Genomic DNA, 25,182 nt, shown 5'->3' on the forward strand with positions numbered 1-25,182 from the left:
ATGTAAATGCCCAGGGAGTGCTCTGGGAACGGGGAGGCCGGTTTTCCCAAAGACACGCAGGGACTGGCAACCTCCAATTAGCCGGGGCCGGTGATGTCAGTGCTGCTTTCCTGGGTGGCTGCGCCCACTCCAGTCGGCCTTGGCAGGGCTTCCTGGCCATTACCTTCTCCCTTGGGTGGGAGAGGTGCCAAGGGGGCCACCATACAGGAGAGAGGCCAAGTCCCCTCCCACCATACTCCCCAAACTGGGGCCTGAACCATGTTGTGGACCAGCCCCGGAGAGTGCCGTGAAAAACCAGCCCAGACTTTACTGGAAAAAAGACTTTAATGTGGCTAATATTCCATCCCTCTCCCTAAACCTGAGGAGCTGGGGAGACCTCAGTAGCTGGGCTGGTCCCAGAGGCTGTTGCCATGGCAACTGCTGGTAGGCCCTGCTCCCCAGGCTACCCCAACCCCAAATTTCAATAAATACAGTGCAAAGGGGTCTGGTCACCCACCAAGCCGGGGAGACGAGGACCCGGAGTGCTAGAGAGGGCATGTTGTACGGTCCGAGAACCCACACATGCGCACTGCCAAGCATGCACACCGAGGGCCATGTGCACACACGACAAACCCCCTCTCAGGCATCCTCACGTGACACGCCATCCACACACACACACACACACGCGCGCGCGCACACACACACACACGCTCACACACACATTTTCCTCAGCAACGAAGCACTGAGCACACACACCCCTTCCTTACAGACACACACACGAGGTTCTGTATATATGTGCTTTCTCTCAAGGTTTGGCTTAGAGCCTGGGTGTCCCCTCCTGGCTCAGAGGAATACGAACAGGTGGGTCTTCCTGGTCTTGGCCAGACCATACCCTGGTCTAGGGCCTAGGTGTTGTGGCCAGGCAGTTGGCCGTGTTGTTGGTGTCAGCCCAGGAGGGGAAGGTGTGCAAGTTGAAGATGGGGTAGCTCCAGCTGTTGATGGCCAGTGTGATGACCAGGACTCCGATGATGTTGAGCAGGAATCCTGTCCGGGCCTGGTGTAAGGAGAGCCAGTCTGAGTGACCAGTTGCTGAGCTGGGCCAGAACCTATCTCTTAGGGGCTCAGAGAGGCTCGGGAGCTCTCTTACTGGCAAAACTCTCCCTGAGAAATCTTCTTGTGGGTCTGACCTGCAGCACTAGGAAGTGCCCCTGCCCCTTGCTTTCATCCCAGCGCTAAGGAGGGAAAAGGAAGCCCTTCATGAGCTTTCAGGGCCTTGGGCTCTGTTCTCCCTGAGTCCATCTCCCTGGGTGCAGGTGCCTCGTACCTTGGAGCCTCCCCTAAATTTCTCACCCTCTCCTTTCCCTCTCACATGTTCTGGGGTTTGGCAGGGTCTAAAGATGCTCCAACTGGGGATCATGGTGCAACCTCCCCTGCTGCCCCCTCTCCAGCCCCCCCGCCCCAGACAGGATTCACTCTTAACTCTGAGAACCTCAGTGGCTTTAAGTTACTTTGTGGTCCACCAAGAAGGAAAGACAGAACAGGGCGGGGTGCCGAAGCATTCAAGCCCCACTGCTACTCACCATGTCGGACACTTTGAGACCTCCAAAAGAGAAGACAATGGCATTGGGGGGGGTGGCCACAGGCAGCATGAAGGCTAGGGAGGCGGCCAGTGTGCAGGGAAGCATGACATAGAGAGGGTGGAGGCAGATGGCCTGAGCCTGGATGGGGAGACAGTGGGGAGAACTGATCTCAGTCCCCATCCCACAGAGGAAGACGTGGCCCCCAATTCTCCTGCTTCCCCTCTCTGGAGGACAACCCGCCAACAACATGCACTCTGGCCACGAACCCACCACTTTTGCCAGGAGGCCCTGGGTGACCTGGGAAGGGCCCCTTGACCTCTCTGGAGGGGATGAGTGTGCGGCCCTGCCCAGTGGGGCGTGGTGAGAGGAGGGGCCCATAAAACGGATCTCAAAGGGGCTCCAGGGTGTCATCAAAGGCTGTGGGAACGCGCCAGGGGAGGAAGGGGCTGGGGACGCTCCAGGGAGTCATTTCAACCTGTCACCTCAGGACTGACCAGAACAGGGACTGGGCCAGGGAGGTGGGCGAGGCCACCAATGAGGCTTATCCGGATACTCAAGGCGTGACTTCACCAGGGATGGAGTGAGTCAGGGGCCAGAGAGCCTTGGGGCCCGAGGTAGCTGAAGAGTCTGGGGAAGGGTGGAAGCTCAGGGGTCTTCTCCCGGAAGTGAGAGGAGGTGCACACAGTTTCCCTCTGACCTGCAGGTGGGGCCCCTGGATGGGGTGGGCAGGAGGGCTGCCTGGAGGAAGTGTGTCTGCGGGACCAGCTCACCATGGAGGCCAGAATGGGCAGGAAAAGTGTGGTGGTGGCCACATTGCTGGTGCACTCAGTGAAGGTGGCAATCAGGAGGCAGATGATGAAGGCAATGGCGGGAGATGGCACATTCTGTAGTGGGGTCAGCTTGTCCCCCAGCCACTCGGACAGTCCTGATTTCTGTAGGCAGAGGAAGATAGTGTGTGAGAGGGTGAGATTCCTGGGGCTCTGAGAGGGCCCTGCTCCTGCCTCCACCTCTCCAGAGCCTTCAGAAGTCGGGTCTGCTTGGGAAGGAAGATAAGACCCAGCCAGAACCAAGAGGCCCCTCTGGTGATTTTGAAGAACGCTTGGCTGTGGGGAGAAGGGTCAGATGAGGAGCCGGGAGATGGGGCCAAAGGGCCTTCCTGGGAAGCCTGGGACGTGGTGGGAGGAAAGATTTTAACTCCTTTTACTCTTGTTCTCCCAACAGCTCTTGGGAGCTCCCTGGCCACCCTCAGTCCTCTCCGGGCCTCCTCCAGCCCAGCAGACGGGCAAGGGGCGAGAAGGGGGAAGGGCCCTGGTATAGATGCTGGGAAGAGGCTGACAGGAGAATGGGGACAGCCCACAGGGTCATGAGGGCTCCCAGGTCTTTCCCTGTCCATGTGTGTACTGCCAGAACTGCCAGACTGTGAGTCCCAGGGCACTGGGACTTTGTCTCACACAATGCTGCCCACTCAGCACGTGGCACAGTGCTTGCCACAGTCCGTGAAAACTAACCTCAGATCCAGGAGTCCCTGGCACCGATCCCTGACCCAGGGAAGCTGCCTGCTGTCCGTGCAGTGAACGAGCTTAGCCAGAACACGGAGGCCCAGGGGCGCAGGCGGGTTCAGGGATTTCCCTCCTGGATGGAGGCTCTGGGGAATGAAGCGCTCTCCGGTCCCTATAGCCTGGCTGGGTGTGACCATGGCGCCCCCTGGTGGCCTCAGCGGGCCAACTGCGTCCACCCAAAGCTCGCTACTCCCCGGTGCTGAAGCTGTTGCGTTCTCCGTCTGGCGGAGGGTGAGGCCGGTGGAGTGGGGGCGGGGCGGGGTTGGCACTGAGAACAGTCGCTGCCCACCAGAGGAGCCTGCCTTGCCTTTGACTTTGAGACCCTAACAGGCAGAGGTCCTTATGGCCTGTGTTTCCTCCCCCTCCCTTAGACAGAGCTCTAACCTGCCTCTCCAGCTGCTGCCGGGGCTCTGCCCACCAGGAGGCTCCTAAGTGGGGATCCCCTGTGTGGGATAGAAGCAGGGCACCTCTTTCCCTGCCGCAGGGTCCCCCTCCAACAGGCTGCGGAGGGGGCGGGCTTTCTCACCTCACTGCCCTTGGCCAGGGCAAAGCCGCCCCCCAGCAGGAAGACGATATTCCAGGGCATCTTCTCATTCACCGTCTTCCAGTTGAGGAGGGCAGGAGGGGCCTTCAGCCTCCCCGGGTTTTCTATTTCCCAAGCAGAGGAGGACGGATCACCAAGAGCCAACAGGTTTTTCCTCCCCTCCACTTGGGTCTCCCTGTGAGTCCCTACCCGAGCTTACTGCAGGCGGGAGAGGGACCCCCAGTTCTGCAGCATCCTTACTTTGTCCCTGAGTCCCTGCACTTTTGGCAAGTCATCCCAACCTGTCTGGGCTTTGACTGTTCCTGTCAAGTGTGGTTGAAGGCTCATTCCATGCTAGAAGGCAGGGGCTGCCCAGAGGCCCCTCCCTGCCCCAGTCCAGGTTCTTACCTGGATCCGGAGTCAGCCCTGGGATCTTGGAGGGCACCAAGAACAGAATTATGCCAATGAAGATGGCCACTGTTCCATCGGATGCCATGCTGTGGGCAGGGCAAGGAGAGCAGGCTTAGGCTCCAGGCTGCGCAGGGTCATAGGGTGGAATGGCGATGGAGAGGAGCCCCTCCCAGCAAGTCTTCCCCACCATATCACCTCCTGGTCTGCACCAGGGGCCCTGCTTCCTTCCCTCCTCCCTTAGCCAGGTGAGCCCCAGAAGTATCCCCCTCTCCCCAAGAATGCTCACCTCTTTCCGTCCTTATCGGGAAAAGCCAGGTTGCCCCAGCCAACGAAAAAGCCCGGCTCCCGGGTGAACCATAGCACCACCAAGGTGACAAAGAGGACAGAGACAGCCTTTTCTGCAAAGGTCATGGGGCCCAGTAGCTTGTGTTCTGTTTGGATGACGCGGAAGGCTGCCCGTGCTCTCTCCTGTGCCTGTCCCCCAATGCCAAAGTTCTTCCGGAAGCTGCAGGCAGAGGTGGGGGGTGGGGCAGCTCCTGAGGACCCCGCATCAGGCAGGGGGGCAAGGGACTCTGAGCACCTGTGATATGTTGATGCCTGCAGAGGCCACCTTAGGGTTGCTACATGAAGGCTCTGGCCCCACCCAAGGTTTTGAAAGAAAAGCTGAAGACTCTCAGCGGGGCGGGGGGGGGGGGGCGGGGAGGGGTGGTCGTGGTTCTTATTTAGCAGAGGCAAGTCTGGGGCTCCAGGGGCCAGTTTCCCCATGCTTAGCCCTGCTCCATCTGTCCCAATGACCCCTTTTCCCTCCAGAGATTTTCTTGCGCTAAGCCCTCCCTTGCCCAGAGAGAGGAGAATCTAGAGGCCTGGACCCCACGACTCCTTCTGGCCCCAATTCGCCACTCCCCTCCTCCAGCAGCCTTTCAGGAAATCCTTCCCTCCCTCTCCTACCTGCTTCTGGGCATCCCCTGCCAGCCTAGCCCCACCCACATCATTCTTAGGGGCACAGGAGACGACCGCCCACTTCTGTGTGCCCCTTGCTTAACTTAGGTTGACTTTTAACTTTCCACTTGGGCAACTCTCAACTCCCCTGATGGACTGTGAATTTCTCAGTGGCAAAGACCATCTACCTCACACATCTTTGAATGTCCCACGGTGCCCTGCATATGGGGGTCTCTTTGACTATCACCTAGCTTTGTACCAGCCCCCAGCCTCGATCCAGCCGCCTTGCACATGTCCAAGTGAGTGTTCCAAAGTACAGCAACAATACTTAAAAACTTTCAATGTCCCCCCCCCCTTCCATCCTCACCCTCCCACCACTGCCACCTGAGCAGGAAAGTCAAATAACGCCTACCACAATACCACCTTTATCACTACTCTCAGCCCACACTGGTAGCAGACATCACCAGTCGATCCCAGACTCAATTCCAACTGAGCTCTGGCGAGGTCTCACCAGATTGTCAACTCAGACCTCGGGTCGCTACCAGTAACTCAGGGTTGGAAGTAAGAATAAAACCTATTTACTACTCTTGGCCTCAAGGACAAGGTCCCAACCCTTGATGCGGCACACGGGATCCTCCATCATCTTTCCCTGCCTACTTCTCCAGCTTCAACTCCTGATATTCCTTTTTGCACTTACGTTTCAACCAGTAGAACTAGAGTTTTCCCAAACACACGCTTTTTCTTGCCTCTGCACCTTTGTGTAAGCTGTTCTTACTGCCCGGAATGCCTTTACCCCATTCTCTACCTGGCTGGCTTCTCGTTCTACAAGATTCGGTTCAGACGTCGCGTCCCCCAGGGGCATTCTGGGATTGCCACTATCCTGGGCTGTGTTCCCACAGCCCCCAGGCTTCCCTCTGTCACGGCCCCCACCACACCGCCACCCATTAGATGGTGAGCTCCAAGGACAGGGGCTGTGCCTAATATCCTCTCGTATTCTCAGTGCCTCGCGCAGGGCCAGATGTCCGGTAAGAGCACAACAAATGCTTTTGTAACTGACCATGTTCACTGTGTGCTCCTTAAGCATTTACCAAAGGACCGAGGAGCATTATGGAGTGGATCTGGCCTGGGCATCAGGAGACCTAGTTTTCAAACTCAGCATTGACAAATCTAGTTGTACACCCCTCTAAGGAGCCTCAGTTTGCTCATCTGCTAAATGGGATAATAGTCTCCACCCAGTCAATCTCTCACATGGTCGGGACAAGTGCACAGAGAGGCCTTCTCAGTGGGTCCGTGATTATACCCTTTGCCACAATGGCTACCCGGTTACTCAACTGGAATCTCCTGGAGGGTAAGGGCAGGCCCCCGGGCTTCTTTCACTCCCACCACCACTTACTTGAACCCCAGGAAGAGGATCTGCAGCCACAGCCAGGAAAGCAGCAGCAAGATGGCCATGGCGGGGAAGGCAAAGCCGAACCAGGAGGCAAAGTTCACCACGTTGCCGTTCTGGGGGAAGAGCCTGATGGGGGGTGCGGGCTGTCGCATGACATTGCCCCAGGCGCCTCCCAGCGCAAGTGCAGACCCCTTCCCGCCCCCCCCCCCCCCGCCCCGACTCTGCCCCCGGGCACTCACGAGTTGACCTGGCCTTGCAGCACCAGGTTAGGCGTGGTGCCGGTCAGTGTGGCGATGCCCCCGATGCTGGCGGAGTAGCACACGCACAGGCTCATGCCCTGGCTGAAGCGGAGCTCCTCCCGCTGTTGTGCCGTGGGCTCTAAAGACGCAGCTGGGACAGGGTGCACCTGCCCGTTATCTGGGAACAAAGGAGAGCTCCGCTGGCTGGCGGGGCGGGCCTTGCCAGTGAGCAGCCTAGACCCAGGCTGGGGTGGGGGGTGGGGCTCGGGGGTGGGAGGTGCAGAGGCTGCGTCCAGGTCTGCAAGGGCTTGCACTCCCTGAAGTCTCAGGCTGGCTCAACCCTCAGACATCACCTGGCCCAACCTCTCTTGAGAGAGGGAAACTGAGGCACAGAGAATGCAAGAGGATTATCCAAAGCACACAGGATGAAGGGAGCCTGGATCCCTGACAGCCCACCCAGACTCCAGCTCTCTGCCTCCCAGGGTGACCTGGCATCTTGTTTGGCCCTGCACTGAAGGGATTCTCAGAACATGGGGTTTTTCATTTTAAAACTAGGGACAGGGGCACCCCTGGGTGGCTCAGTTGGGTGGGTGTCTGCCTTCGGCTCAGGTCATGGTCCCGGGGTCCTGGGATCGAGTCCCACATCAGGCTTCCTGCTCAGCGGGAGTCTGCTTCTCCCTCTCCCTCTGCCCCCTCCCTGCTTGGGCTCTCTCTCTCTCTCAAGTAAATAAATAAAATCTTTAAAAAATAAATAAAAAGAATAAAACTAGGGACAGTCTTGGGCGAGCCAGGGCAAGTTGGTCGCTGCACGTCTCCCTTTTCTCTCCCTGAAAGCTCCGAGATGACCACCCCTGTCATGGATGTCACCTCAGACCCTCCCCAAGAGCTGGGGGAGGTGGTGGTGGTGGGGTTGGGGCAGAGCGGGGTCAAGCTTCACCTTTCTCACCAAACTTGGTCTCCTCCTTCTGGGGACTTGGTTCCTGGAGTTCAAAGGTGGGGTTGTCGCTGCCTTCCTCCACGTCCTTGCCCGTGGGCGTTCTGTGCAACTGATCCAGAACGGCGTGCGCGATGGGCACCATCATGGCTGTGGTGGCCGTGTTACTAATCCACATGGACAGGAAGGCTGTGACCAACATGAAGCCCAAGAGCAGCCTAGGGACAGATGGAGACGGGCGGACCCGCTGGCTGGTGTTCCAGTGTCCCCTTCAGGGACTGGATCCCCAGCACCCCACCCGCTCCAGGTTCTCCAGTCCTGGCTTGTGGGAACTCACAGGGCCGGCCGCACCCCAATGATGAGGAGCACACGGAGAGCAATGCGTTTGTGCAGGTTCCAGTTCTCCACGGCAATGGCCATCAGCAGCCCCCCGATGAACAGGATGTTGCTGTCCTTTAAATACTCGATGCAGACCTGGCAGGCAGGGACAGCAGGAAGGGGTGTCTCCCATGCCCCTGGCCTTACAGGCTACAGTCACTGACATTCCCACAAACACAGGTTGGTCTCCTGGGCTCTCAGAACCAAGTAGAAATGGTCTTTGGATTATCTTCCATTTAAAATTAACCAGGTTCCTGGGCGCCTGGGTGGCTCAGTCAGTTAAGTGACTGCCTTTGGCTCAGGTCATGATCCCGGGGTCCTGTGTCGGGCTCCCTGCTTCTCCCTCTCCCTCTCCCCCTGCTTGTGCTCACTCTCTCTGTCACATAAATAAATAAAATCTTAAAAAAAATAAATAAATAACCGGGTTCCTCTCTTCCTGCCAAACCCTTTCTTTCTCCCCTCAGAAATGAGTGGGAGATAATTGAGCCTGATTCCAGTCATTTTTCAAGCCATGGACTGGGACATAGAGAATTTAGTGCTGATACTAGAAAGTATAGCAGTGGTTCTCCAAGTGTGGTCCATAAGCCGGCATCAACCCCAACCTGGAGTTTGCTAGGAACGAAATGCTCAGGCCCTGCCCTAGGTCTACTGCTTCTGAAACTCTGGGGTCGGGCCCAGCAGTCTGTGTTTTTCACCAGCCCTGCAGGTGGTCCTGAGACATGCACGCTGCTCACGTTTCAGAGCCATTAACCCAGGACAATACAAGTTCTTTAGCTGACTTTCAAGGCCTACACCTGATCCACTCTGAATTAATTCTCAACACCGACCATGCACTCGTCATTTCTAGAATGTACCCTCGCCCACCCCCAGCCCTGCCATCTTCTAGCTGACTCTATCCTTAGTGCTCCCTGACCTGGACTCTTCTGTGTGTCCTGCCTGTGATGAGGCTTCCTCCATCACCAGTGTTTTAGGGCAGACCCCCCCCCCCCACCAGGAGCCTTACCTCGGAGGCATCCATTATGCCCATCATGGGGTACAGGACGATGGGGAAGAGGGCGGTGACAGCCAGGGGCAGAGCCTCGGTACACCAGAAGAGTGCCATGAGGATAATGGAGTAGGCACAGTAGGCTTCCTGTGGGCGGGAGGGGCGGGGGGTAGCAGAGCTGCTGGAGGGGGCAGGCCTGCGTCCCAGAGTCATGTCACCTCTTGCCCCCAGAGAAAACAGGCCATTGGTCACAGTGTAGGGAGAGCCTGTGAAACCCACAGTCGTTGATTCCTGAGTCCAAGCTCCCATTTCAAAACGGAAATAAAAAATAAAGCAAGGCACTCACCACCTTGTCTTTGACCTTGGGGAGGCCAGACGTTATAATCCAGCCACACGGGAAGGACTGGAGAGCCTAGAGTTGGGTATCAGGCCCCACCCAGCCCGAGGGGACTGCAGGGGGCCAAAGTGAGGATCCCCTACATGAGATGGGGGCTCATCTGGATGAGACTGGGGCCTGGTCAGTGTGGACTCCTGCCTGGCACCCTGGCCTTCCCTGGCTTTGTCAGAGCCCGCAAGAATCTATTTGTAGGCTGATGCAATGAATGTTCGTTTCCTCTCCCAGAAGGGGAGCTCCATGAGGACAGAGTCGTTTTTGTGGCATCTGGGTGCTTGGAGCTCAGGACCTAGCAGGCTTCAGAGCAAATCTTTTCTGAATGAATGAACCACTGGGAAGTTTAGGAATGCTGGGAGGTCTCCTTCCCAGCAAGTCTGACATGACTATAGCATCACACAATTCCGGGAGCTGCCATACACATTTACAGAATATGTAAAAAGGATCCCCCTCCCTGAGTTGTGCGGGGAATTGGAGGGGAAACCCTGGGTCATCGTCTTGCCAGTCTTTGGGCACCAGAAGCTCCTCTTTCTTTCACAGGGCCTCCTTTTGAGTCTAGCGAGACCGGATCTCAGACCTGGGAGGGGACCTGGGGCAGAAATGGCAGTCAGCCTCCAGCATCATGGGGCCACCGGAGGGAGGGCAGGAGAATCATTAGCTAGAAGGAGGCCTCTGGGGCACCTGCCCACTCTTTGTGGAAGGGGCTGCCGGGCTGTGTGCTGGGACAATGGGCTGGGAGGTCTTCTCTCTCACCTGTCTTGACTGCCTTGCCCCTTCTTGTTTTTACACCTGGTGCTCGGCCGTGCTCACCCCTGAGTACCTCCTGCCCTTAGTGCCCTGAAGCTTGGGGAGGGTCCCTGGTGGTAGCCTGGGAGAAGAGGAAGCTGCTGTTTATGGAGCAACTTTTAGGAGCTGGGTGTTTTCAGGTAACTCAAACAGCCCTGAAGGTGGGTGTGGTGGGCCCAGGACCTAGAGGAGCTCTAGAGGGTAAGTGGCTTGCTCAAGGTCACAGAACTGGGGAGTGGCAGAGCCAGAATTGAACCCAGGCAAGGCGTCCAGACTGCAGAACTCCAAGGGCATTTCCCCGGTGTTCTGGGAACCGCTGGAGTGGAGGAGCACGCAGCCTGCGCACCCCACTGTAGAGCCAGGTCTGTCTGCCTGACGTCAGGCTCACTTTCTCATCACGAAACTTCCACCAGCTCTCCTCACCCTGGACGTGAACTCTTTGGCTCCAGGGGTGGGGCCACCCTGACCTTCGCCCAGAGATCCACCCCCCCACCCCCCCGCCCCCCCACCCCAAGCAAGAGGCCAGTTCTGCTGAAGTTGCTGTTCTCAAGCCCTTCCTCACCTGCAAGGGAGGTGGCGGCCAGTTACTCATCCTCCCCTGGGGCTAAGGGCAGGCCAGCCCCCAGGACCCTGGCGTCCCCTCCCCACAACTGACTCGGAATTCTCTGGCCAGAGACAAGGAGGGGGCTGGGCTGCCCAGTCACTGCTGATTTAAGAAGAAAGAGCTGCTAAGGACAGCAGAAGTACCCCGAGGACTGCTCCGCGCCAGGCCTTGGGCGCCCCATGCTTCAGGTGATTGTCGCATTTCACGGCTTGGTGAGGTAATGACTGACTATGGTTCCCACTCCACAGATGAAGAAACAAAGGCACAAATAAATGAAGTCAGTGTCTCAGCATTACATGTCAGCAAGTGAAGAAGCCAGGCCACGTGGTTCTTGAGCCTCAGCTTTCTCTTTCTACCCTGAGCTCCATCCCTTTATAGTTGGGGGGGTGCCCTCCAGCCTCAGGTTCACAGCGACTAGTGGGGTGTATGGGGATGGGCCGGGGCTCTGGATTCCAACAGAACTGTCCTTCCTGGGGACTGCCACTTCCTGCCATCAAGCTCCGGGCAGGTAAACTCAAACCCCAAACTTTCCCTTCTGAGACCCCATTCCCGTGCTCCAGAGAGAGCTGTTGATAGTTAACCCCGACCCTGTGAGCTCCAGTATGTTCTGTCTATGGCTCCCCTACTACCCCTTTACAACTTCCCCAAGTCCGTCTCCTTGTCGTCTGTCTCTGGATCAAACCCAAAACCAGGTTCAAAGTCCCATCCAGAAGCCTTCTCTGGCCCAGGTGGCTCTAGCCCTGTGTCCTCATACTCTCTCTGGCCCAGGTGGCCCTGGCCTGTGTCCCCATCCTCCTGGGCAGTCTTGTCCAGCCGTAGCATAACTTGCTGACCTGTTCTTCCTGGGTCATAGGGTTCTTAACTGGGGCATGGAATTCCAAGGAATCTGAGGGAAAACGATTTCATCTTTGTGCTAACATCTAACTAAGGCTCTAGACATAGGCAACAAAGCCATACTGTGGTTACTGGTCGCGCGGGTGATTTTGTCACAAAGGCCCTTGATCGTGGCCATCAGCCATCAGGTACGGGCACAGATCAGTTGGTGCCGTTGTCTCAAAATGTATCTCAAAATATTGTTTCTATCCATCACTTGTTTTGGCATTACGGTGGTTATACCAATGCTAGATCTTTAGTGCGTGCATAATTACCTGTATTTCTGAATTGCGATTGGCTTTTTCATATTTGTATTACTGTATTTCAAAGTAACTGGGGTGCCTGGGTGGCTCGGTCGGTTAAGCGTCTGCCTTCGGCTCAGGTCGTGGTCCCAGGGTCCTGGGATCGAGCCCCGCATCGGGCTCCCTGCTCCGCGGGGAGCCCGCTTCTATCCTCTGCCTGCCACTCCCCCTTCTTGTGCTCCCTCTCTCGCTGTGTCTCTCTCTGTCAAATAAATAAATAGTAAACTCTTAAAAAAAAAAAAGAAAAAGAAAAAGAAATGGTGACTAACTTGGTTTTGGCTCAGGTCGCGATCTCAGGGTCGTGAGATCGAGCCCCAGGTTGGGCTCCACTCGGTGCCTCTGCCCTTCCCCTCGTGCTCTTCCTCTCTCCTGAATAAATAAATAAATCTTTAAGAAAAAGAGAATTCCAAGAATAAGATGACCGACTGACTGCTCCACCCAGAGGCCCCTCAGTTCTTCCTTTCGGCTTATCTATTATCGCAGGCAAAAAGGATGCAGGCAAAGCGTCCCGTGATGGAAACCAAAACTACCCCCCAAGCAAAAGGGACTGCCTGACAACCGCAAGAACCTGCGTGACTGACCCCACGACGGTGGTCAACCTGACCTTTCCTGCCCACCTGCAGGGACCTTTCCTTTCTTCCACATTTTCCTTATAGAAACCTGGATGCACTTTCCAGCACTCTGGAGACCATCTTTGAGACCCTAGTCCGCTGCCTTCCCGGTGTCAGCCTTGTTGAAATGGAAATCCCTTTCTTGTTTTGCCACCACTTGTCTCTCTGCCTTTGGGTTTTGTCAGCGGCGAGTGGCCCGACCTGGTCTGTTCGGGGCCCTCATGGCCAGGTGCTCCTGCTCCCTTGGGTCCTGGTTATACACCTGCCTTAAGGTGAAGGGAAAGAAAAAAAATGGTCTAGCACCAACTATTGTGGCTTCCCTGAATCACCTTGGGAACCTCCTAAGCTTCTAGGTCCATCTCCAAGAGGAATTCCTCTCTGGGCGGGAGCAGGGGTCTCTACAAGCCACAGCGATGCACTGTGCGCCACAGTGAGGAGTCGACAGAGGTCAGGCATGCGTGGCTGGGTGGGCGCTCTGCGTGCATTCTCGTTCTCTCTCCTGTTTCCTCCTCACATCTGCATGGGGCAGTGGTTCTCGCTCCTGCTGTTGTGAGGGAGGAACCTGGGCTGGCCAAGCCCAGCTGGCAGCCTATTGGCGTGGGACCCGGTCAGCTTATGCTCCAGCCCAGGGCAGCTCCCTGGGGCTCCTGGCGCAGCGCAACTCCGCACTCCGATCCTGTACGCGTAGCTTGCACTGCTGTCCGAGCTGGCTCAGACAGCGGCAGGGAAGAGTTTTTTTTTCCCCTGGCAGCTAATGTTTCTTGCTCCCTCTGTCACTACCTCCCCCTTGCCCTGTCTGGCAGAGGAGGTGCTCTCCAGCCCTGTGCCTCGGCTGAGGATTTGCTCCTCTCTCAGTATCCTTTTATGAGCTCCTGAGGACAGGGAAGTGAGTCTTTTCACCTCCGGGTCTCACCCCTGGCTCTTTGGCTGGTGCTGGCCTGGGTGTGAAATCCCCCTTTCCCACTTGTGCTACACCCACCTCTACCCCAGGAAGTTGCTGCTACTGGGACCCCCCTGGGGGGCAAGCCCTGGGCCCCTCAACTGTTCATCAGGCACTCATTGGACAGATACTCTCTCCACTCCAGGTCTGCAGTCCTGTTGGTTCTATGCCTCAAATGCCCCCATTGACTTCTCTCCAGCTCTCGGCCACCAGCCTCGTCCAAGCCCCAGCATCTGTCACCAAGACTCCTACAAGGTCTCATTCACCTCTCTTCCTCTCTTGCCCCTGAAATCTCTTCCCCTTGCTGCAGGCAGAGTGGTCTCAAGTCACAAGTCTGGTTTAATCCACCCCAATCCTCCAACACGGACACACTCACCTCAAAGCAGCTCAACGTATCCCACTGCTCTCGGGAGAAGTCCAGGGCTGATTGAGCCTTCTCCTCCTTGCTCTCTGCTCCAGCCACACTAGCCCTCTTCCAGTTCCTCAAATACTCCACCCTCCTCCCAGCCACGGGGCTTTGCACACACATAACTTCCTCTCTTCCCACTTTGCCCAGCTGCTGTCTACTCATTCTTGAGATCTCAACTCAAGTATTCCTTTTTCAGGGAATCCTCCATGGGTTCGAGGCTCGGTTATACTCCCCGTTTTCACACACTAAGCCCCTGTCCGTCTTCTGCATAGCACTTATCACAGGCTATAATTAAATACTTTGTTTCGTGAATTTCTTGATGAACATCAACCTTTTTCATCAGACCGTACTCTCTAGGGAGCTAGGCCCGAGTCCGTTTCTGCCCACCCCATCAGGCACCTACGTGGAGTTGACGGTGTGAATGCATGAATGAGAGCACCAGGCACTAGGGACACAGACATGAGTCAGGCCCAGCCCTGGCCCTCCGGACTCCGAGTGCCCCCATGTGGGCTGGCCCCTAGGCCCACGGTGGGCGGGCTGCCCGGCAAAGCCAGCAGTGGACAGAAGAGATAAATGTTCAGATGGCTTCCAAACCCCAAGGCTGGCAGCTTGCTTCTTTTGTAATGGGAAACACAGGTCAGAGGTCAGAAAACCTGCACGCCCAGGCCCAGCTTTATGGGCACCCCTCTCAGCTTTTTCTTTTCTTTTTTTGTAAGCAACACTGATCGGGGCACCTGTGTGGCTCAGTTGGTTAAGAGTCTGGCCTTGGGCTCAGGTGATGATCCCGGGGGCCTGGGACAGGGCCCCGAGTCAGGCTCCCTGCTCCGTGGGAGTCAGGAGTCTGCTTCTCCCTCTCCTCCCCACTCGTTCTCTCTCTCTCTCTCTCTCTCTATTTCTGTCTCTCTGTCTCTCTCAAATAAAGAAAAAAATAAAAAAGCAACACTGATCATTTCCAGCTGTACACACATTTATCTCTTTTATGTGGTTTCCTTATCTGCAAATGGGAATAAAAGAAACACCTGCCTCACCGGGCTATTATAAGGATAAAGGATGTGACTATGTCGCAAAGGACCATCCATGGCGGTGAGCAGATGGTGGGGCTGGTGTTGGGAGATGAATGCACTCCCGGGATCCTGGGGAACCAGGGTGGACTCACGAGGCACACATGGAGATGAAAGTGCCAGAGAGTCCGGTGCAGACTCTGGACCCGGGGTGTGGGCAAGGTGTGGGACCTGTGGGCATCATGGCCTTTACCCGTGACGGGCACAGAGCAGCCCGGGGCTGTTGGGCAGCTGCAAATACGCCCGTAGTCTCCAAGCTGTCACCACTTATTCCTCCTGGTGATTGAAGGTTAACCCAGGGAGGGGAGATGGCTTGGCACACAGGGGGTCACTCCCACTGCCCCTCTGCCCCTGGTGAGCAGGGGATGCTGCTGGCAGTGAGCACTCCCAGGTCTGGGGGTGAGGTGAGGTACTAGGTGGCAGCCGGCCAAGAACCGTGGCAAAGGCGAGTCCAGAGTAGGATCCCAGAGGAGAAGCGGCCCTTCCCTGAGCCTCCGTCTTGTCTGGGCTGAGGAAGGCTTCCAGAGGGGACACTGAACGGGTGCTGAGGGATGAAGAGGAGTTCAGTGGGTGGGTGGGCAAAAGGTGTTGAAGTGAGGGAGTGAGCAGAGAGGGACCAGAATGAGGCATAAAAGATCTTGATGCATTCTTGGAGGGGTATATCGCTTGGAAAAGGCCTTGTCTGCCTTGGGGGAGATCTAGGACTTTATCCGGAAGACAGTGGTGAAAAGTGAGGCCCTTAAAAGATTTTAAGAGGAGAGAGTGACACGGTGAGGTTATACTAATGCCACTCAATGTGATTTTTTAAAAATGATTTTATTTACTTTAGAGAGGGAGAGAGAGAACATACATGAGCAAGGGCAGAGAGAGAGAGAGAATCCTAAACAGGCTTCACGCCCAGTGCAAAGCCCGACTTGGGGCTTGATCTCATGACCCTGAGATCATGACCTGAGCCCAAACCAAAGAGTCAGATGCTCAACCGACTGAGCCACCCAGGCGCCCCATGCCCTAGGTGATTTTAAAAAATATATGCACAAGTGTTTGTATATATGTGGGAAAATCTCTGATTCAGGGATTCTTACCCTTTTTCTGTCTGATGAAGCCTTCTAACTCCTTAGAATCATGTTTTTAAATACATTAAGTAAAATGCATAGAATTAGAAAGGAAACCAATTATATTGAAATACAGTTGTTACACCAAAAACTAATGATGTAATATATGGTGATTAACATAACAATAAAAAAAAGGAAAAAAAGAAATACAGTTGTTAAAATATGAAAAATGGGCAAGGTCATGATATCTGTTACTCTGTCTCAGCTAATAAGACCTTCACTGGTTAATGGTTACTGTAACTGCAAAGTCACGAGGAACTGAAACGTTATTTCAAGGTACTTGCAACAGCTCTAATGCAATGTGACAATATCTGTGATTTCCCCGCGGCAAAATCAAAGATATGGTTAATACTACCGTGGTTTGTTATCTACATTCATAACAGAAGGAAGTGCTAAATTTTCTTTAGAGGTTATTGACAATAAAATATAGGGATTTTGGTTTTTTTTCCATCTAAGTTCACAGACTCCCTGAATTCTCCCCGCAGATTCCCAAGGAGGAGGAGTCCCTGCTCTGGAGGATAGCCACCATGCTGGTCACTGAGACTGCCCTCTGGACGGCCACGGGGCTGAGGGTCGGAGCAGGACCTCTCCATTTCACTCTTTGGTACCGTCAAATTTCATACGATGTGAGTGTGCCATCTAATTAAATACACACATCATCTAAAGATAAAATTGGGGGGGGGGGCGCCTGGGTGGCTCAGTCAGTTAAGCATCTGCCTTCAACTCAGGTCATGATCCCGGAGTCCCGGGATCAAGCCCCACGTGGGGCTCCCTCCTCAGCGGGGAACCTGCTTCTCCCTCTCCTCCCTGCTCATGTTCTCTCTTGCTATCTCTGTCTCTCTCTGTCTCTCAAATAAATAAACAAAATCCAAAATAAAATAAAGATGAAAATAGGGAGCTTAGACCAGCTATATTGTGGCGGGTAAATTGGAAGACACAGGATGGAAGGCCGGGGGGCTCTGGGAGGCCCTAGGAGGCCGTGCTGGCAGATGGCAGGGCTCAGAGCAGGTCATGGCAGTGGACATAGAAAGGACAGACTCCAGAGAGGGTAGGAGAAGACAGGGTCTGGGTGAGGGCTGATGGCTTGGATAGGGAGGAATGGGAGCATAACGCTCTCACGTGCCCACCCTGGGTCTAGATGCGCGGCAGTGACCCCCAGGGAGAGGAGGCGGGCTGAGGGGACTTGCGGAAGGAGGTGCAGAGTAGGCCGCGGTGTGCGATCTTCTTTCCAGGAATACTGGGCCCATGCTAAATACCTAATCTTTTCAAGAGACTGAATTTGCAAAGGCGACGATGGCGAGTCCACATATAAAAATATGTCCTGCAGTGTGTGCAGCAAACAGCCCGGGTAGCCAAACCACAACCTCTACAGCAATTGGCCCAAACAGTCTGGATTTGCTCAATGACGGCTAGCTTTCCTGTTTCGCCCCCACTCTCTACCCCCACTTCCAACTCTGGACCAACCAGTGAAAGCCAAATACGCATCCCTAAGCAATCACACAGGATGCCCTGCATCGATCGGCCCCCTCCGGCTTCCCCTGCTAACAGCCTCCCGGTTGAGGCGCCCCCGAAGCCTCCCCTTTCCCACTCGAAAGCATTCCGGCCCCCGCCGGCCTTTGAGGCTCCGCTAAAAGCAAGCGATGGAGGCTGGCTGGCTGCCTGTCTTCCCTCTGCCTGATCTCACTCCGGAGATCTTTGTTTTTAGTTCTGCACCACAGTGTGAATGAATGTGTTGCATCATCTTCTGTTCTAAGAGGCCACAGGGAAACAATGGGTCTCTGAGTGTCAGAGAAGACAAACGTGGCGGGGGAAGAGTCCTGACCTCCCAGTTTGGGCTGGGGGCCAGGTCTGCCTATGTCCACTGAAGAGCAAAATGGCAGGCAGGAGTGACTGTGAGCAAAGCATTCCCGCACTCCGTGTGTTTGAGCCCCACAACAGCCCAGGCCTTGCCGCTGGGTTCTATCCAGGAAACTAGTGTTGAAGATTCTACCTTGTTTGCCCCATTCCTGACCCTCACCTAGCAGGTGCTGATGGGCATGGACACAATTTGATAATTTGGGAACTAAGTCCAGACTGGGGAAGAGAGAGACGTCTCTCTCCTCCAGGCATCCTTCCGGCCTAGGAGGCTGAGTCCTAATCCTGCTCCCAGGCCCCCCCAGAGGCCAGAAAACCTGTCTCCGGGTGGTGGCTACACTTAGGGACGACACCCCACTGCTCTTGTGCGGGTGACCAGCTGCACCTCACCTTCCTGATTCACAGGTGGGGACACCGAGGCTCCCTCATCAGGACAACAGCCTCTGTGAACAGAAGTCATCTCTGGAAAAGAAGTCGGGTGTCCACGCAGTGCCTGGGGCTATCTGTACTTTCCAGGGGCTAGGAATTCAGACGAGAGGCACAGAGCACAGGGAACCACCCTGTACCAGGCCCCGGGCACCAGGAACCCCATGTACACAGGTTCTCGTTCTATCTTCATTAAGTCCCTTAGAGCGGAGAGGGTTGGTGAGGTCACAAGCTATACATGCTATAGAGTGGATCTGGACCCACATCTGTCTGGCTCCCAAATCCGTTTTGTTCCCTGGACTCTGCCTTCTTGACCAAGAGCCAGGAAGTTTCAAAAGATAGAGGCGGACCCCAGAACTGAGGTCCAGATTCCACGTTCAGTCTTCATGGCCACAGTGAATCATCTAAGTCCTGCTCCGTCTCTGGAGCTCAGGAATAGCTTTTAGTCAGGGTATTTTAATTATATGGGTCTTAAAGCTCACGTGGGCAGGCAACACAACGTAAGGTGCGTGTAGTCTAGGAGTGCAGCTGATTCAGATTAAGAAATTCTGCCTTCTGTTCTTCCTGTAAATACAATCTGGATTCTAGCTAAGCTCTGTCCTGGCAAACATTGTGCCCCTAGGAGACTGTTTTTCCAGATGGTCCCGTGGGGAGGGGGGAAACCGGCATTTTTTTTTTTTTAAAGATTTTATTTATTTATTTGACAGATACAGCGAGAGCAGGAACACAAGCAGGCGGAGTGGGAGAGGGAGAAGCAGGCTTCCTGCCGAGTCCTGGGATCATGACCTGAGCCGAAGGCAGCCGCTTAACAACTCTGGTTGCACTCTTAAAGGCACAAACTGCCCGAAGCAGGCGCCCGGAAACCAGCGTTTTTGACCCTAAAAATCCTCACTCCTTCCCCTGGCCTTGCAGGGCTGACAACACTGGCTCACCTCCCCCTTCCTCTCTAACTGAACATACACCATCTTCCCCCTGGCTCAGCTCCCCATGCCATGCTGGGCTTGTTCATCCCTCCAGCTTGCCAAACTCGCTCCTGGCCTCGGGCCTTTGCACTGTGTGTTCTGCCTGGACGGCTCTTTGCTCAGAGCTGTGCTTGACTGGCTCTCAGTTGCCATTCAGGTCCGAGGGTAAATATCATTGCTCCGGGAGGCCTTCCCTGACCACCCTATTCCGAGCAACCCAGCCCTAAGCCATGGTCACAGCCTGTCCTATGGTTTTCACAGCATATGCTTCTGCGTGTCTTTCCAGCCCCATCCCCCTGCGCTTAAACAGTCCTTGTGACGTAGTACGTGCTCCCTGATGGCTGAGCGAGTGGGCGAATGAATGGACGGGTGTCAGGTGTGGGACACACCCATGGTGCTTCCTCACTGTCCGGTTGCAGGGTTGGGGGAGCAGTGAGGAGGCCTCGGGCCCCACTATCCCTTGTCCCCTGGGACCACCAGAGGATGACGAGCACTTCCAGGATTCGGTTGCTATTTCTGGAACACACCCTACGATTCCAGCCCCTACACCTTTGCTCCTGCAGCTGCCTTCACCCGGCCCGCCTGCTAAGGATGCGTCTGACTGTTAGCATCCCACTCAGCCTTCAAGGCCCAACTCAAAGGCCACCCGCTTGGGGTTCGCCCCTGACTCAGTGGGAAGAATTTGCTCCCTCCTCTGAGCTCCTCAGCCTTCCCAGCTCTATCTCTGTGTAAATACATGTTCCTCTGACAGCAACCTAAGGACAGAACCCTCTGCTCCTTTTCAGTAACCCCTAGCACAGAGCAGGAGCTCATCGGACTGCAGCACAGTGGGAGGACTGGCTGATGGCTGGATGGATGTGAGGGTAGGTGGCTCAAGAGGTGACTCACAACGGGCCACCAGCCTGTATCTCTGGGCAGCCTCGGGCAGAGACCCCCAAGGCCGGGTTCCAGTTTAGCCTTTGCCTTTCTCTAGCTGGGACTTCAGACAAATTACTACTCTGGGCCTCAACTGATATGTCTGTAAAATGGGGTAATAGTAGTACCCTCACAGTAACTCAGAGGTTATTATGAGACATAAATGGGTTAGTGCTTTGAAGTGCTTGGCACCATGGCTAGCACGTAAAAAATACTCAGTAAATATCGACTGTTACAATATGGACTACCCGTCTGAGCCTTGTGGGGGGGCTCTTCCTTCCCACTTCAGGGGCCAGGGGCATGGAGGTAAGCTTGGCGACTCACTACAGACAGCGGGGATGCAACACAAGGTCCTCTTTGCCCACATTCCTGCATTCATTCTACAGGTGTTTGTTGAGCACCTATTATGTGCCAGGGGATTCTGCATGGAAAAAGACCAAGTCCCTGCCCTCATGGAGCCTACAGTCTGGTGTAGGTAGTCGGAGAATAAATAGAAAATAAACAAGTGCATCAACAGGGGTTCCTAATAGAGCCTGACTGGCAGCAGTCAGGGAAGGCTTTTTCTGAGGAGGTGGATGGAGGCTGAAACCCAAGGAGTGAGAAGCAGTCATCTGGGAAAGAAGACTCCAGGCAGGGAGACCGAGCAATTTGAGGAACGCGGAGAAAGTGGGGGAGGCTGGAGAAGAGTGAACGAAGAGGGAGGATAGGAGGCATTGGGGACCACGGAGTCTCCAGGAGTGGAGGCCCAGGGACTCCTGGCTACTCTAAGAGGTTTGGGTTTTATTTCGAGTTTGACGAGAAGCCTGTGTAAGGGCTTCCACAGGGTAGTGGTTGGGTGAAGAATGGTCTGGGGAGGGAGAGGAGAGAAATGATGGCAGCCTGGACCCACGTGGGAGGCAGTGGCAAGCAATCCCATTCAGAGTATCTCATAGATCTCGAGTCAACAGGACCCGCTGGTGCGCGTGAAAATGAAGGAAAAAGAGGAATCAGGAATGGCTCTGGGGGCACCTGGCTGGCTCAGTGGGTAGAGCGTGCAACTCTTGATCTCGGGGTTGTGAGTTCGAGCCCCACGTTGGGTGTAGAGATGACTTAAAAATAAAACATTAAAAAAAAGAAAAAAAGGAGTGGCTCGGAAGTAGAAAGTTGAACCACATCTTGGTAAGACAGCAGAAAGAGCCAGCTGGAAAAAGATGAGCAAGCGGTGTTGTTTTGGATGGTAAGTGTAGAAGCATATGCTGTTTAAAAGAGAAGATTCAGGGGCGCCTGGGTGGCTCAGGGGTTAAGCATCTGCCTTCAGCTCAGGTCGTGATCCCAGGGTCCTGGGATCGAGCCCCGCATCGGGCTCCCTGCTCGGTGGGAAGCCTGCTTCTCCCTCTCCCGCTCCCCCTGCTTGTGTTCCCTCTCTCGCTGTGGCTCTCTCTGTCAAATAAATGAATAAAATCTTTGAAAAAATAAAATAAAATAAAAGAGAAGATTCAGGAGCAAGTGTCCAGTGTTAGCTGGGTAATACTGAGTTTAGAGGTTAGGGCTGGGGTTAAGATTAGAGAGTTGTCAGTATGCAGACAGCCAAAGTCACCTAGGGAGAGAGTGGGAATCGGGAGTGGGGAGGCGGAGTGGAAGGTAGCCCCTTGGAGACTGGAGCTGTCTTAAGGAAAGACCCGTGCCGTGCAGCCAGATTTGGAGGACTTCCATCTTGAGAGAGACAGAGAAAGCATGCCTCTGTGGAGGGATTGTGGGATTCAAGGAGGGTCTGTTTAGTTTTTTTGGTGAGAGAGAGTGTATGCTGATGGGAGAGATTAGGAGAGAGGGGAAAACTGATGGGGCTGGACAGGGGATGAAGTCCTTGAGAGGAGCTGGTTTCCAGGGCCCGAGCCGAGGGGCCAGACTCCACAGGGATGACAGCGTCTGTGAGGCCAAAGCAGGCAGCAGGGCTGGGGTGGGGGGTGAGGGGGCGGGGGGCTCCCGACTCCTAGCCCTCCCGCCAGGGGGCCTGGCTTCTCCTGACTCCGGCTTCCCTGTGCCACCCTAGGCAAGTTGCTGAATCTTTCTGGGCTGTACTTTCCTGAGGAGGGAAATGGGAATCAGGGTCCCTGCCTGTCCTTCCTCCTGCAGTGAACACACTTGGCCCAAGCTGTCTGAAAACCCATCGGATGGGTCCCCAGCACAGAGCTGTCCCTGGCTTTGGCCCGAGAGGAGGGTCTTAAAGGTCAGCCAGGCCTTGTCACTTACCAAGTGTCAGGGGCTCAAGAGGTGGGCCACGGTATCCCCATTCTCTCACCCCTTTGGGATACCATGAACAAAAAGCTTGCCTCGATTTCCCTTTTTGTGACAAAAGGATGATAATGGCTCAATGGGCAGGCCTGGGGCTGTGGGTGGGGCCGGGGCCAGGATCCCGTCTCAGCCTCCAGGAGGCAGCAGGGTGAAGAGAAGCTAGACCACACCCCCAGCTCTGCCGCTGTCTGTGACCTACCGGCCGAAGCTTGAGCTTCAAGACCCTCCTCCTGAACTGACCCTTCCCAAAAGCCCCATAATTTTAGATTAATAATTTATGGTCTTTTACTTACAAGGGGGCCTCCAAAATGTATTATAGCCAAGCTCCATGAAACCAGAATCTGCCTTGGGATTTGGGTAAGTGACTTAACCTCACTTTTCCCATCTGTAAAATGGGGTAGTCAGGCTTGCCTCTTAAGATGAGAGGAAGGGTCCGTCAGGGGGAGGGGGAAGATGAGAGGAAGGGTTACTGGGTGCACAGTCCAGGGCATGTGGTGGGGGCTCCAATAAATTGGAGCTGAAGTTATGGTACCTGCTGCTTGGTGGAGGGGGGCAGGAGGCTGTAGCCCCTCTCCCTCCATCCAAGGTACGCTGTCTATGGTGCCCGCTGGCAGGGTCCCTTTGTCCAGTTCCTACCCCTCTCCCTCAGCTGACTTAGCCCTTGGGATCAAGGGTGAGCTCTTCCTCTTTACACTTTTTTTTTTTTAAGATTTTATTTATTTATTTGAAAGAGAGAGAGAGCACGCGGCAGAGGGAGAAGCAGGCTCCCCGTGGAGCAGGGAGCCAGACGCGGGGCTCGATGCCAGGACCCTGGGATCATGACCTGAACCGAAGGCAGAGCCTTAACTGGCTGAGCCTTAACCGGCTGAGCCAACCAGGCGGCTCTCTGGTTGCACTCTTAAAGGCACAAACGGCCCGAAGCCAGCTTCCTCCTACTCCCTTTCCACTGGTCTCCAGCAGCCAGCCCCGCTCACGCCCCACTGAGCCCAGCAAGGCTGGGCGAGCACACAGTAGGCAGAGAACCCCAGCTGCCTCCTCTTGCACCTCCTTTCCCAAACTGGCTTCCTATCTCTCAAGGCAGTAGATTTCGAGTGCACCTAAGCAATTCGCCTTGGGCTGTTAATCCTGGGTGCCAAGCAGAAGCCCCCTTTGACCTCCCAACCCTCAGTCTCAGGAGGACCAGGAGGTCATAGCCTCATTCCCAGGTCAGGGAAGGATGAGTAAACTATGCTGGTCCTAAGGATGCCCAGCCCTCATCCAGACTGCCCTGCACCCCTTTGGAGGCAAACCCGGAGTCCTTACCTTGGTGGGGACAAGGATGGGCAGGGGCAGCAGAAAAATGGGCAGGAAGAACACAAGCAGGTAGGAGCGATAGGCCCACAGGCCCTGCCAGCAGGTGGCCATGGTGTGGACCCGCGAGGGCTGCTGGAGCCGTGGCCTCTGGGATCCACTGAACTGAAGGAGCGATGCAGCAGGTAGGCAGCCAGCCAGGGCAAGCTTATATAAAGCTGGTTGAGTGTTAACCATTGACCCACCCTGGCAATCAGACTGAGTCCGGGAGGTGAGAGTAAGGAGGAGGGACCTGCCGGAGGTGTAAAGATCAGGAAGACTTGGCAAAGAAAGGAATAAAAGCTTTAGGTTCTTCCAAGACGTGAAGCCCAAAGTTAACTCCTTCTGTGTGCGGAGGCTGCCAAGGGCTGCCTCTGGAGAAGCTGGAGAAGGAAGGGTGTCCGGGAAGCCCCAGAGCCAGCCTCTGTGGGGTAAGACCCCTGCGCCCCCCCCCCACCAGCTCAGCCTCCCCTCTCTCCTTTTTTTTTCCCCAAAGCGGGTTATCCGCACAGCGGTTCCTACTGGGCCCAGTGAGGCAGCCTTGCCTCCAGACGCCCTGCCCTCCAGGAGTTTCCAGTCTAAGATTGAGTCCGGCCAGTCTGAAGTAAGCCCTCCTCCTTCTTCCAGGTATTAAGGAAACTGTCAAAGTTACCTGTCCTGACTATCTCTTATTCACTGTGTGACGTTGAGCCACTGACTTAACCTCTCTGAATAACCGCTTCCTTGTTCTGCTGGAACTCTTTCCTATTATGAGGCATAGACGAGACCAGCTATGGTATGTTGATCATAAAAGGTTAGCTTTTTACAGTTCTTCCTGGTCCCCCACCCTCACCCCAAACTGCCATAGAAGACCAGAGAGGTCTTGATCTCTCCATTTATACATCGTCCATCCATCCATTCACCCATCCCATTCACCAGACAAGTATTTGGCACCAATTGTAAATTCAGCCCTGTGTTCAGGGCCAAGGATGCAGAAATTAAGATGATGCTGGTAATAGTGAACATTTGTTTAGCATTTAGCACAAGCTAGCTGGCGTACTATTTGATTTACTCTGTACAAACACACTATGAATTAGGTGTAACTATTCTATTTTACAGGTGGGACAACGGAGACCCCAGGACACAGAGCCAGCCAGAATTCGAACATGCTTTCTGAGTGCCCTGGGGAGGTCTAAACCCATCCGGGGGGCACCAGGTGAAAGGAGAGCATGAGGAGCGTGGGGCATGTGAGCTGCACCTTGGAAGCGGAGTCTGTCTAATTTGGTCGCCAGGTGCTGTAGGGAAGATAGCTGGGAGAGAGAAGGAGCTGAGACCTGGAGGGTGGTGTGTGCGTAGGGGTGTTTGTGTTGGAGGGGGCGGGTTGTGGGTTGCAAGGAACTGCTGGAGTCTGTCCACCCAGAGCCTCTGTCTCCTGGTGCC

General features: G+C 55.0%; 1 protein-coding gene across 5 annotated transcripts; it reads right to left on the reverse strand.

The window, feature by feature from the left end:
- Positions 1-316: 316 nt before the first annotated feature.
- Positions 317-23,879, reverse strand: SLC13A2 (solute carrier family 13 member 2). Of its 5 annotated transcripts, XM_027626299.2 has the most exons (13): positions 10,657-10,735; positions 10,062-10,176; positions 8,936-9,064; positions 7,892-8,028; positions 7,558-7,772; positions 6,621-6,798; positions 6,385-6,507; positions 4,339-4,557; positions 4,050-4,138; positions 3,645-3,766; positions 2,330-2,491; positions 1,560-1,697; positions 317-1,033 (listed from the first exon to the last, which is right to left on the reverse strand). In XM_027626299.2, the coding sequence occupies exons 3-13, from the start codon at positions 9,032-9,034 to the stop codon at positions 878-880; spliced, it is 1,638 nt and encodes a 545-aa protein (XP_027482100.1). In that variant the 5' UTR covers positions 9,035-9,064; positions 10,062-10,176; positions 10,657-10,735; the 3' UTR covers positions 317-877. The 5 variants fall into 5 exon arrangements, with proteins under 5 accessions (XP_027482100.1, XP_027482097.1, XP_027482096.1 ...); XM_027626296.2 differs by lacking the exons at positions 10,062-10,176; positions 10,657-10,735 and adding an exon at positions 23,737-23,879 and having other exon boundaries at positions 7,567-7,772; XM_027626295.2 differs by lacking the exons at positions 10,062-10,176; positions 10,657-10,735 and adding an exon at positions 23,737-23,879.
- Between the last annotated feature and the right edge of the window lie 1,303 nt (positions 23,880-25,182).

The sequence above is a fragment of the Zalophus californianus genome, chromosome 16 (assembly GCF_009762305.2).
Source record: "Zalophus californianus isolate mZalCal1 chromosome 16, mZalCal1.pri.v2, whole genome shotgun sequence".
Classification (NCBI taxonomy): domain Eukaryota; kingdom Metazoa; phylum Chordata; class Mammalia; order Carnivora; family Otariidae; genus Zalophus; species Zalophus californianus.